Source organism: Chlorocebus sabaeus, chromosome 10 (genome assembly GCF_047675955.1).
Source record: "Chlorocebus sabaeus isolate Y175 chromosome 10, mChlSab1.0.hap1, whole genome shotgun sequence".
Classification (NCBI taxonomy): domain Eukaryota; kingdom Metazoa; phylum Chordata; class Mammalia; order Primates; family Cercopithecidae; genus Chlorocebus; species Chlorocebus sabaeus.
The window spans coordinates 10,590,475-10,603,302 of NC_132913.1; the positions used below are offsets into that span (position 1 = coordinate 10,590,475).

At 53.1% G+C, this 12,828-nt stretch overlaps 1 protein-coding gene across 1 annotated transcript in view; it reads right to left on the reverse strand.

The window, feature by feature from the left end:
• The window catches only part of GLI2 (GLI family zinc finger 2), a 261,564-nt gene that overhangs the window by 53,812 nt on the left and 194,924 nt on the right, over positions 1 to 12,828 (reverse strand). Inside the window, exon 3 of the mRNA XM_007964688.3 lies at positions 12,189 to 12,294. Within this exon, the coding sequence (XP_007962879.3) occupies positions 12,189 to 12,294 (106 nt within the window). The remainder of the gene's footprint in view (positions 1 to 12,188; positions 12,295 to 12,828) is intronic.

Here is a 12,828-nt window from a genome sequence, read left to right on the forward strand (position 1 = left end):
GAGGCAGGAGAATGGGGAGCACATGGGACCTCAAATATGCTGGCATGTCCCCAGTACTTAGAGTGAGCAGGGGATACAGTAAGGGTGTATATGTCATAATTACTCAGATATCTTAAACATGCTTTTGTTGTTCTTTTTCTTTTCTTTTCTGAGACGGAGCTTTGCTCTTGTTGTCCAGGCTGCAGTGCAATGGAACCATCTCAGCTCACTGCAACTTCCGCCTCCTGGGTTTAAGTGGTTCTTCTGCCTCAGCCTCCCCAGTAGCTGGGATTACAGGTGCCCACCACCATACCCGGGTAATTTTTGTATTTTTAGTAGAGACGGGGTTTCGCCATGTTGGCCAGGCTGGTCTCGAACTCCCGATCTCAGGTGATCCCCCTGCCTCAGCCTCCCAAAGTGCTGGGATTATAGGCGTGAGCCACCACACCCAGCCACTTTTGTTGTTCTTTTGCGTGTTTTCAATAATTAATAAGACCAATTTGTTTTTTTAAAAGGATGGCTGGGTAGAAGTAGGCTCCGGTTTAAGTTGGCTGAGTGGATAGGGATTCTGGGAGCAGGACGGCTGCAGGGCTGGTGGTGGTGGGGAACTCAGGGCTGATGGTGGTGGTGAACGTGTGTGACTGCTGGAAAGCATCTGGGACTCAGTCGTCTACATGATCACTCCATGGGCCCTCTTGGCCACAACATCTATCTGTTGTCCAGGCTCCCTCCAGGCCATCCCTAGCCCCGTCTGCAACAGACACCATCCCATACATTCGACCTGTACTCACCCCATTCCCATTACAGACCCGGACACCACACCAGACCTGGCCAGCTTTCAGCTGTCACTCCCTACGCAGAGCCGTAATAAAGAAATCACTGTTTTCAGTTGACAAAGAGCAGATTTCTTACTAAGTAAACACTGACGTTTTGGTAGGGAAATTAAGTTATAAAATTGTGCCTACAAAGGAGGTAATACAGATAGACTTGGTTACAATCGAGCCACATGGTCCACAACAGTTGATTCATTCACTCACCCTTTATCAGCTTTCCCCGGGGAGCAGAATAAGAAGGTTATCAGCTTTTGCAAACAGAAAACTCAAAAAGCATAAAAGATAAGAGGGGATTATCAGGGAGACGTTTTTTCCTAGCAAAGTGAAGACTTTGGAGCGGGGTAGGGAGGGGAGGAGTGAGGTGCGGGGTCTGGAGGAAGCCTTGGGTTTGCTCCTTCTGTCCAGTGGAACCAGGAATGTGTCTGGGTCCGGGGAGGAGGCCCTGGGGGAGTCGGTCCTGCTTAGGCCCTCTCCAGGTGAACAGCGCCACTGACCTCCGAGTACACGGGGCCTTTGTCTGTACCAGAAGCCGCCCTTGGCTGAGCACTGCTGAACCGAATCTTCCAGAAAGTCAAGGGTTTAAAGCCATGGGTGGGAAGAAGGAAACAGGAGAGTAAGATGTGCAGTCTTGGGAGTGGGGGTTGTGGGGGAGGCCTTCGTTAGTGGGAGAGATTTCATTATATTTTGCTAGAGGCCTGGGTTTTAGCGATGAGAAAGGGCCTGGGTGGCCGGCGTGCTGGATAGAAACTCCTCCACAGTGAGATTCTTAAACTCTGGCCCAGCCTGCCAAAGTGGTGTGTGGAATTTCCTTTCCTGGATGCCTGTCAAAACTAGCTGGTGAATCCTGAGCAGCTCAGATGTATCTCTTCTTAGAGGCGGGTATGCTGCTACTTTTACCAAGCCTTCATGAGAATGTGGTTTGAGAAGATTCCCCTCCTTAGCGGCACTGGTGTCTGCCTGGAAGTGGAGGCCCCTCACTGGAACAGGGCAACCCTAAGAAGGTGGTGGGGCCCTTGGTGGGTGGGGCTGGGGAAAGGCTGGGAGGTGGGGGGAGCTTTCATGCCTCCCTGCTGATAAATGCTTTCTGTTCCTGTATTCCTGGTGCTCTGGGCTCCCCAAACCCCTCTTCCAGCATACCACCCTGTCATTTTGCCCAATTTCTGCCCTCTCCCCAACCAGATCATGGGGTCTATGTGGGCAGCAAGACTGTGCCTCCTGGAGGTGGAAGGGGCATGAAGTTTGAGAAATTAGTGGGTGCAATGCACACTATTCAGGTGATGGATACTCTAGAAGTCCTGACTTCACCACTACAAAACTCATGCATGTCACAAAATTGGACTTGCATCCCATACATTTATACAAATAAAAATTCTATTAAAAAAGACTGTGCCTCCTTGGGTCCACATCCCCGGTGCCTGGCATGAGGCTGGCACACATGGTCCCTGGGTGAGTGTCCTCAGAGGAACGAGTACTAAGAACATACCCCACTGCGTTAAGCAACTCTGAACTCTTGCTCTTTTGTTTGGGCAGCACAGGCCAAGTGTACATTTCAGAGGTGCAGTCCTGGAAGGAGAGGATTGAGGGATGGGGCTCCTGACATGTCCAGCACACTTCTTGATGGGCACCAGACATGCTATCAATGCTGCAGTGCTGGCTGCAGTGAGAGAGGCTTGAGGGCAGCAGCAATTTCTAACCTTTTCAAGCAGTGCCCCAGGGGCAGGGCACTGCTCACATTTTCCCTCAACACATCTTGACTCGGGCTGGCAGGAGTGGTCTCAAGTGACAGCACTTGGAATACAATAAATCCAGCAACCATGAGTTACACTGAATAAATGAATGCATCTGGCAGTGGCATCAGCTTCCACTGAGCGGACAATCTGAACATGCGCAGTCTAAGAGGACTCCCCACCTCAAAGGCCAATCCACCCCACCAATGCCTAAAACTTTACTGTTAGTGAATAACTCCTTTGGGTTGATTACTGTTCTGTTTCCATGTCTGCAGACAGAAGCAACACACTGCAGCCCTGAGAAGCACGGCGAGACTCTCTTTCTTCTCTGAGGACAATCACGGCACAGGGAAGAGCTCTGGCTTGGTGGGATCTCACAAGCTGAGCAATCTTGGGGAGTTCTTAAATTCTGGGAACCCCCAGTTCTCTCCTCTATGAATCGAGGAGAAAATCCCCCACCTTACAGGGTGTTGGGAGGACTGAATAGGACACCACTGGCCCAGCACCCTGCAGGGTGTCTGCAGTGAAACGTGGCTTTCCTTCTAATGTCAGCAGGGCAGTGATGAGAGCAGGGCACTGTCCGCCACTTGGTATGTCCCAGGTGTGGTTCTACATGCTTCACAGACACCCATCTAGTCCTCACAACCATTTCACACAGGGAGCCACTATGTCCCCATTTTAGAGATGGGGCCACCGAGGCTTGTGGGGCTAAGCAAGCCCAAGGATGTAAAGAGTATAAGCAGCTAGGCCGGGCGCGGTGGTTCAAGCCTGTAATGCCAGCACTTTGGGAGGCCGAGACGGGCGGATCACGAGGTCAGGAGATCGAGACCATCCTGGCTAACACAGTGAAACCCCGTTTCTACTAAAAAATACAAAAAACTAGCCGGCCAAGGTGGCGGGCGCCTGTAGTCCCAGCTACTCGGGAGGCTGAGGCAGGAGAATGGCGTAAACCCGGGAGGCGGAGCTTGCAGTGAGCTGAGATCCGGCCACTGCACTCCAGCCTGGGTGACAGAGCGAGACTCTGTCTCAAAAAAAAAAAAAAGAGTATAAGCAGCTTAGGCAAGTTGTGAGCCCAGGCCTCAACCCTGTTCTGTCTACATCCTGGGGGTATGGAGGGGAAATGTCCGACAGTGGGGGCCCTGAGGGACAGGAGAGAACTGAAAAGGTCATCCCGATCTGCCGCAGCCCCTCCCCGACTGCACGCCCGCCTCGGCCAGCACATTAAGATTTGCTCCACTCCCCGGCCCCTCCTGCTCTTGGCTGACCACCACGGCTCTCTCCAAAGCCCAGAGCCAGGCAGCTCCTCTTCTGTGAGGGATTGGCATTCAGCAAAGATCAAAGACCAGGCCATCTTATCAGACACGCTCCTCGTTAAACTTTTACAGACCAGATTCCATTATAAATGAGCGTCTGTCCCACGCAGCCCAGCGAGTGCATTCTTGGCTTTGGGAATCTGAAGCTCTCAGAGCTGGGGAAGATTTTAGCAAGGGGTGGGGGACCAAAATGCCCAGTAAGTAATCTATGCTACTCACCAGGAGTGTATCACTGGAAAGGCGGTCAGCCTTCCCAAGCCTCAGTTTCCCCAATTATGAAGTGGGAGTGAGAGCACTGCCTTCCTTGCAGGGAGGGTGACATGACATGAGCCGGGGGCTGGGCACAGACTCCTGCTACTGCTTCTCTGCTGGTCTGACCCGAGCATCCCACAGCCCAGAGAGGGGAAGGGGCCTGCCTGATGGGGTCTCAGGGCCGTTTACATCACAGTGAGCCAAGGCTCCACATCTAGTCAGTCTACCCTCAGACAGCTGTGGAAGGAGGGTTTGCTGCCCGACACATCGCCTGGACCCAGGGTTTCCGGGCTCCCTGTCTACCTGCTGTCCAGTTGCTCTGAAGAAGCGGTCAACAACAGCTGGTTTTAAGGAAGAGCTCCCTGGAGATGGAGAGGCAGTGTGGACCCATGTGGAAAGGAGGGACAAGTTGCCTGGTGAGTGACGCTGGGCCCACCCAGCAATCTCATCCCAGGGGGCAGGTGGACATGCCCTTCGGAAGTCTCCTCCTTCCTCTAGGCTCTGAAAAGAAAGAAGCATGTTTGCAGAGGGAGGAGAAGGTTCTTCCCAAAAAACAAACAAAGCCAATCCTCTGAATCGTGAACCTCGGGTGCTGTGCCAAGAATCAAGAAGAAAATATCTTTCTGCTCAACCCACCCGCCTCAGTGAATGACTGAGGACAGAGTCATAAGGGCCCAGGATGACACTGGTGAGTCACAGGCTGAGCAGGCTGCTGTGTTCATTAATCTCATGGCGAATGGTGCAGTCTTTATGGGACACTGACCTTGGAAAAAGCAATCTTCAAATCCCCCCAGACTGGAAAGTTCATGAGTTCAGCCCTGTAGCAGCAAAGAAACTACTCTCTTAACTGAAGCACACCGACACCGGGCTAAACATCCCCATTAACAAGCAGTCTCGGGGACCAAGTGGGGCTGCAGACACTCTTAATGCCGTCTCTGGAGGCCCTGGGTAATGTGCATTGTGCGTGACCAAGCGTGCGGATGAAAGGGAGGTGAGGCCCCCATGCCCACCAGCTGGCATTCACTCTCTTGCCCTAACATACCTGGGCCTGGGTTGATAGCTACAACCCTGAGCCATCTGTGCCAGCAAGAGCCCTCTCGTCTTTCCTCCGGGAAGGGTGGCCTTGGGCCGTGACTGCCAATGCAATGCAAACCAACTACAGCTCAGGATCAAGAGATCGGCAGGAAGCCATCAGCAGTGGTCAGGTTGGGGGTGGAGTCATGGATGTCAGAGGTCAGAGGGTGCCAGGCAGGAGGAGAAAGGAAGGCTGAGATACTGCAGCTGTTCCCACCCCATACACTCACTGCCTTTTGCAAGCTGAGAATATGAATAAGTTTAGGTCAACATGGAGGGACTTGTCTGTGAATGGGTTATCATGAGGAACCAGGGGATTTTTAACAATCCGTGTTTTGGCGGTGAGGCACTGTCAGTGATGAGTCCAGAAAGACAACAAGCAGCTCTGGGCCTGCTTTCCCGAAGGTCAAGCAAGCTGGGGGGCCTGCAGCGGTCCCCAAACGCTGGCCTGTGGGTACCTGTAAATAAGCAGATTTCTGGGTTTCACCCTAGTCTGAAAGTTAACAAGCACTCCTGGGGCCAGGGCCTGAGAATGGGCATCTTTAAGATGTACCCTGTTTGTTCAGATCTGCAGCCAGGTTTGGGAACCGCAGCACGGGGCAGTTTCTATACGCCCTTCTGGGCGGAAAGCAGCTGAAATTGGTCCTTTCTGAAGCCCCAGGGAAGGGCAGGGCAGGGCAGGGTTGGAAAGGTCCTCAAAAGCAACATAGGGAGCTGAAGGTCCACCCCACCCTCCCGAACCAGGAGCATGGACTTCTACATTCCCCCCCAGGACACAAGTTAATGTTGGCCCAGGGCAGGCCGGACTCATGTTTGTGTGACCACATACACCGAGGAAATGGGGAGCACCAGCTAGGGGACCCTTCCTCGTCACACCTTAGCCTTGCTCCCCATGACACCCTGGCAAGCCTATTTCTGGGAGGCAGGGGGCCCAGAGGTCGTCTGAAGAGTTTCTCTTTCCTATTAGCATCACAAGATTGGAGAGCCTGCTGGGGGTGTCTGTCTCTATTCACAGCCGGCCTTCTCTTCTCACCCTTGTGTGGACTCTTGGAGACTTAGGGATGTCCCCATGGGAGTCTCAAGAGAACTTTACTTGACCAGCAATCACACCCCTGCCCCATTTGTCTCCCCATCCCTTGTGGTTTGCGCAGCCCAAAGACACTGCAGCAGGAGTCCACGGGCGGCGACTTTCCTCCCCCGGAACCACGCGAGCATCAGTAAGCCATGCAAGCCTGCTGTGAGTTTGAACCTTAAGTGACTGGGAAGGGTGCTCTGTAGAGGAGTGGGCGTGGGTGTCTGTGAGGAGACCACCGAGCCGGGCTGGGCTGCGTGGCTATCTTCACGCCAACCTCCATGCCCTGCCTTCCCCACGTGCGGCTGCCTATTTACAGTCGGGTGGTCAGCCCTGGTCCTGCTCCCCTCTCCCCAGGGCCACTGTAGCAGCTCTGGCAGGTCCTCTCACCACAGCTCCCATCCTTCTCCTGTCCATTCCCTAACTACTCCTGTAGTTGCCTGAAAATAAATCTGACCACTCCCTGCTGCTCCTGGTTGCCAAATGGAGGAAGTCCAAATTCCTCAACGGGTGGAAAGAAAGATCCCCTCCCCACGCCGCACCACAACACTCCTTCAGCCCATCCCCCACCTTCCACGCTGCAGCCCCCGGACAGTCCACTCTCCCAAGGACATGCTGTGGCCGGCCTCTGCCACCCAGTCTCCCAGCCTGCCACGGCCCCTTTCTCAAATCAGCAAGGGAGGATAACAACAATGATCATGACTGTTGCTCATATCCATTGCATGTTTCCAAAGTGTTCTAGATGCTTTACTCACATTACCCTGTTTCCTTCTCAAAATAACTCAGTTGGCTGGTTTCTGTGGGTTGTCTCAGCGAATCTGGCCCTTCTACACATGAGAGAGCTGAGGTTAGTTAATTCATGTTAACCACGGCTATGGGGTTCAGCAATGGGTCCCAGGGAGGGTAGCCTGGCGGGTTGAGAACTGACGATGGCAGGCTCTTGGGTGATAACCAAGGTACTCCCGAGGGGCAGAGGTCAGGGCAGAATGAGAGAGTGAGGGGAACACCTCTCTGGAGCCTGCACACACCAGGTGCACCCTCCCTGGAGCTATCAGGATCCTGAGAGGGAACGGGGAGGGGGTCTTCATGCTTGAACAGTGGAAAGCAGGAGGTGCAAGGGCTGAGTGGTGGGCACACCCACGAAATGGTCACCAGTTCAGGACAGCAGGCAGAGGCTCAGGCTCAGCTGACACCGAAATGAGATGACACCGCACCTCATTTGCTGTGCAAACATCTGTGTAATTAGACACATTTGGTGCTGGCAGGGAGAAGCGGGCTACAACACGGGCTTGATGGATCGGGATGCTCCACCAGGCTCCAACCACATTCATCATGGAAGCAGAGCCACGGGGCCATTTTCCTCACAGGCTTTGTCCTGGTTCCCACCCGGGGCCCTGGGGGCGGAGGAGGTGAGGGCTTGGGCTTGCCAGAGCCCAGGGCCAGCCCTGAGGGTCTTGCTGTGTCCCCCATCCGGCCTGGCCAGAATCAACTGTCCTGAGGATAGTATGGAGCTGCTGGCAGCCCACCCCAGCAGGACGGGGTAGGGATGGAGGGCTCTGGGAACACCATGCTGCTGCCCATCACTGGGGCTTAACCAGACTAGGCCCTCCTTGGCTGGGGAGGAGATCTGCACCCCAGAGCCTCATCTCCTTGCCCTCACAGAAGTAACTACCTTGCAGGGATGTCACATAGAAGTCACTGTGCCTCTCTGAGCCTCAATGTCTGCATCTGCAAGATGAAGCTTAATTCCCATCTCATAGAGCAATCAGGAAGATTCACCAGTACAATACACCAGGGCCCAGGGCCATGCCTGGCCTGCTGCAGACTCATGCAAATTATAAATATGCTTTACTGTATTCTACTGGTTGATGCCAGACTCCACACTGGGGCTCAGTGATCCCAAATAACCTGAATAACGCCCCCCAAGAACACCCACACCCTAATCCCTGGCATTTGTAAGTGTTTCCTTCTATGGCAAATGGGACTTTGGAGACGAGACTACTTTAAAGATCTTGAAATGGGAGCCACAAGTGGATTATCCCAACAGGCCCGAAAGGCAATGGCAGGTGTCCTTAGAAGAGAGAAGCAGGGGAGAAAACTCCCACAGACCAGGAAGAAGGTGAGGTGAGGACAGAGCAAGAGGGAAAAGGTGACGTGTGTGAGGATGGGGCTGTAAGCCAAAGAATGCAGGCAACCTCCAGAACCTAGAAATGTCAGAGTCTCTCCTGGAGCCTCCAGAAGGAACCAGCCCTGCCAACTCCTTGATTTTAAGCACCATTAGACTTATTTCAGACTTGCGACCTCCAGAACGATATGAGGATAAGTTTACATTGTTTTAAGCCATGAAATTTGTGGTAATTAGTTACAGCAGCCTTAGGAATCTCTTCAGGAATCCAACTAGTGAAAGAGCTGAGTAGGCCAGGAGGGACAAGGCTGTCCCTGCAGGCCTCTGGCTGGGCCACCCCTCCCTGCTGCATGCCAGCATCCATGGCCCCCTTTTCCAGGTACTCTGCTCACACCCAACCCTCACTGCCCAGGGAAGGAAGCAGGCCCTACCCAAAGCTGGAGCATAGCAAAGCCTGGTGAAGACCCAGGCCCCTTCCCGGCTGAGGGCTCCCACCTGCACACGGAAGGATGGCACTGAGGGTCCCTCTTCTCAGAGGGGGCTCTGCCTGCAGCCAGGGCTCTCAAGCCAGAGTCTGCAGCTGCATTACCTGCAAAGCATGGCATACATAGACACAGGCCCCTTCCCCCGAGTCTCTGACTCAGTGGGACGGGGCTATGGCTTGAGGATCTGCATTACCCACAACAGACTTGCAGGGGGCACTGCTGCTGCTTGGCCAGGGGTTCTGGGAGCGACTGGACTCGGGGCAGTGCCCTAATGAAGAGCTGAGGTGCTGTCAAGAAGGGCTCAGCTGGACTCACCCGAGGGACCCGTGGTCCATACTTATGCTCCCACAAGGAAGGTCAGCATGCAATGGAGGGCCTGAGCTCAGGGGGCTGGAACTTGATTTCTAACTTCCAAAGTGGGTGAGCCATAGGGTTAGTCATCTACCCACTCTGTGCTGCTTTGGCTCCTTCATTTGTAAAATGGAAAAACACAAAATGACTCTCTTTTGGGTTGTTGAGAAGATTAAATGGCATGAACACATAAAAGCATTTATAGCAGGGCCTGTTCACAAGGTCAGTTATGATGAGGAATGGTGGTCATCACTGTTGGGGTCTTCCTACACTTCGGGTGGTGCCTCTACACGCTTCAGGTGTGTAGGGAGAGGTGAGTCAGGACACTCACCTGCAGGGGGAAGCAGTCCAGCATGGACTCTCTCTGCACGAAGCTCTCAGTATTGCCCGGGTCTCCTGACCAACATCCTGTGCCGGAAGCACTTTGAGGCAGGCCTGCTCTGCCCAGGATCCGTGTCACCAAACAGCCAAACATGACTCGTGAGCAAGAATCAGCAACAGCAACCCCCTCCCAAATAGGGACCGAGCTCCCTGGGTGCTCCCAGGAGTCTCAGACGCCACCGACTGAGCAATTTTTGGGTGGCCCAACTAGTTCCAAACACAGGCACCTTCCAGAGGCTTCTCCGGCTGTGGCCTCAGTCACCTGCAGGTGGAGGCGCCCTGGAGGTGAGCAGAGGGTGGAAGTCACCCCAACACCCACCGGGCAGACACAAGGCTGCTGTGGCGGATCCTAGTCAAGTGAGAACCAGGTACACGCACTGAAATAAAACAAAAAGCTCCCAACATGTCAACAGGACACAGAGGACAACTGGAAAGGACTCCTAATGGCCAAATCTGGGACAATTGGAACAACATAATAAATAGTGATAATCACAGAGTATAAATAACCATGCACCATCTGCATAACAATAGACAATCAAATATATAAAGAAATGTGGGAGGCGGGACAGCTTTTCCTTACAGGAGAATTCCAACCACTAAATGTGGACAAAATGATAGAAACAGAAAATCGCCATTTGGCAAACACTAGTAATGACTGTTTCTGGCAAGAAGCATCGATGGATGTGTAAGTGAGTGGGTGGAAATATGATAAGAAAAAGGATATTTCCATATCCTCTAAGGATTACCCCACAAGATACTTCTTGATTACGAATGGGACAACTTTAAAGCAGAGAAGCCAGCAGACAGCCTCATGACCAAGTGATCAACGTTTCCAGCAATGAGAAGCCTGAAGATCATAGGCCTCCTGACAGGACGCCTGCAAAGGACACATATCGCTTTTACAGTATTATTCCCAAAATGCATGACCCAATGTCATCATGAAACAGCATCGATCAGGCAAACCCAAACCCAGAGACATCTTATATAGTAACTGGCTTGTACTCTTTAAAACTGCCAAGGTCATGAAAGACAAAAGAGACTAAGGAACCGTCCCAGACAGGAGATGATGAAGGAGTCTCGACAACCAAGTACCACGTGGGGTCCAGGACTGGGTCTTGAACTGGGTAAAAAAGACACTAGCGGGCAACTGAGCCAATGTGGATAAGCTCTGCCGGTGAGTTAACCGCATTCTGTCCATCTCGGGTTACGTAAGATGCCAACATTTGAGGAGCTGCATGAAGTATATACAAGAAAGCCTTTATGGTTTTTGGAACTGTTTTTGTACAACCTTCATTATTTCAAAGTAAAACATTTAAAAGTAAAACAATTTTTAAAAAGAAAGGAAAAGTCCCAGGTTTGCTCCGTCTTGGGGAGGCAGTGGGTGTCCTGAAACAGGACTCTGCTCAGGCACGATGCTGTGAGCACAGTGAGGGCCCAGCGAGTGTTGACTGACTTCACTGGGATGGGAGATGGTAGAGGCAGGAGGATGTGCCTTCATAGGTGGCGGGCGGGGAGAGGCTCTCTCTCCACTCAGCGAGTACTGGTTGTACACCTATTCATGTCAGCCATTGAGACACAGAGGTGGGAGGAGAGTTCGGAGCCGGCTGGGAGACAGGCGCAAAAATGGATGATGATCCTGTGGATCCAGGGCAGCAGCCCCCACTCAGTGTGAAGGATCACAGTGCCCCTGAGGAGGTGACTCCTTAGTTGAGGCTTGGAGGTGGCCTGATAGGGGGAGGTTCCAGGCACATTGGGCAGACAACCAGCCCCAGGCACAGAGACACGGGACAGAACCACAGAAGCAGCTTGGCATGAACAGGTGAGGGGGCCGGAGGGTGTGGGCATGAAGATGCTGGGTTGAGAGGGGTCTTAGGGCTGGCTGACCTTTGCAAGAGCTATCCTGGAGGCAGGTATGGGGAGCAGCGGAGAGTTCGGGGGTAGGGAGAAGAAGGGGCCTTATTTCCTGGAAGGATAGCCAGGGATCAAGATTTTGAGTGCTAAAGGTCAAGAAAATGACACCAGCCAATGGGCTTAGAGGCCCCAGGTGGGTATGACGGGGACAGGGCTAGGCAGGTGGAGACCACACGGTGACCCCACCCCTTCTATCTGGGGACCTCAAAGCTAGGAACAGGAAGGGCCCCAAAGCATCACTTTGAGCTTGTCCTTTTAAGTACGGTGACTATACAATTTACTAGTCAAAGGGGGAGACTTGACGAAGTGAAAAAGGATGCTCTGAATTATTATGCTGGAACAACATACACCTAAGATCACTTTACTTACACAGGATCTTAGACCTAGAGAGGATTCCCACTTCGTGGATGAGGAAAGAGCTCCAAACCATGTATAGATACACCAAGGAAGCCCAGAGCCTTAGAAATGGTGATGTGGGCTGGGGGTGGTTGGAGTTTATATGCTGCCCACCCACACGCTCACACAGGGTCCCAGGCCATGATGGCAAAGGTGATCGCCCGCTCAGGACAATGTAGATCAGGAACCCCCAAAAGACAGACAGAGGCAGGAGATGTGGTTGAGGCTGTGGCCTCAGCCATGGCAGATGACTGCACGCCAGGAGCAGCAGGCAGAGGGCAGGACTTACCCATGCACACCGTGGACAGAATGAGGCTCGTAATGGTACCTTCCTTCCTGGTGTCGCATGTCAATCGGTAAGGGCGCATGGAAGGGTGGCAAGAGATGCTGCGGCACTGCAGAGGGGGAGAGAGAAACAAGACTTCAAAAACTTTTCCCCTCCCTCAAAAAGCTACTTTCAAAGGGCTTTAAAGCTCAATGAATTTCATAGCAAGAGCAGCCAGGACAAGGGGCTCCGTGGTGCCTGCGCGATCACACACCCACGAAGGGGGATGAATAAATAATCAAAGTCCGCCCGAGAATCCTACATCTTCCACATAAAAGATCCCCAACTGCGCTCTTGACAAAGACAAGCAGCTAAGCACTCTTTGAACTCGGGGAGATTACAGGCAGGGCCACGAAACTGGGCTCAGCCCGCAAATCAGGGCTGACAGAGCGACAGGCTCCAACTCCGCCGGCTTCTGCCCACGCCGGCCCCGGCTGCATGTGGCTCCAGCAGCACCAGGTTACGGCATCCGGATGCTGCAGTGCACGCAGGCTGGAGGTATTTACTTAGAGTCATTCGTGAAGGCAGGGCCCACAGATGGTGCCGCCAGCCTCACGAAGGCCAAATCCCACCCAGCTGCTGTCCCGTTTTGCTGGCAGTATAA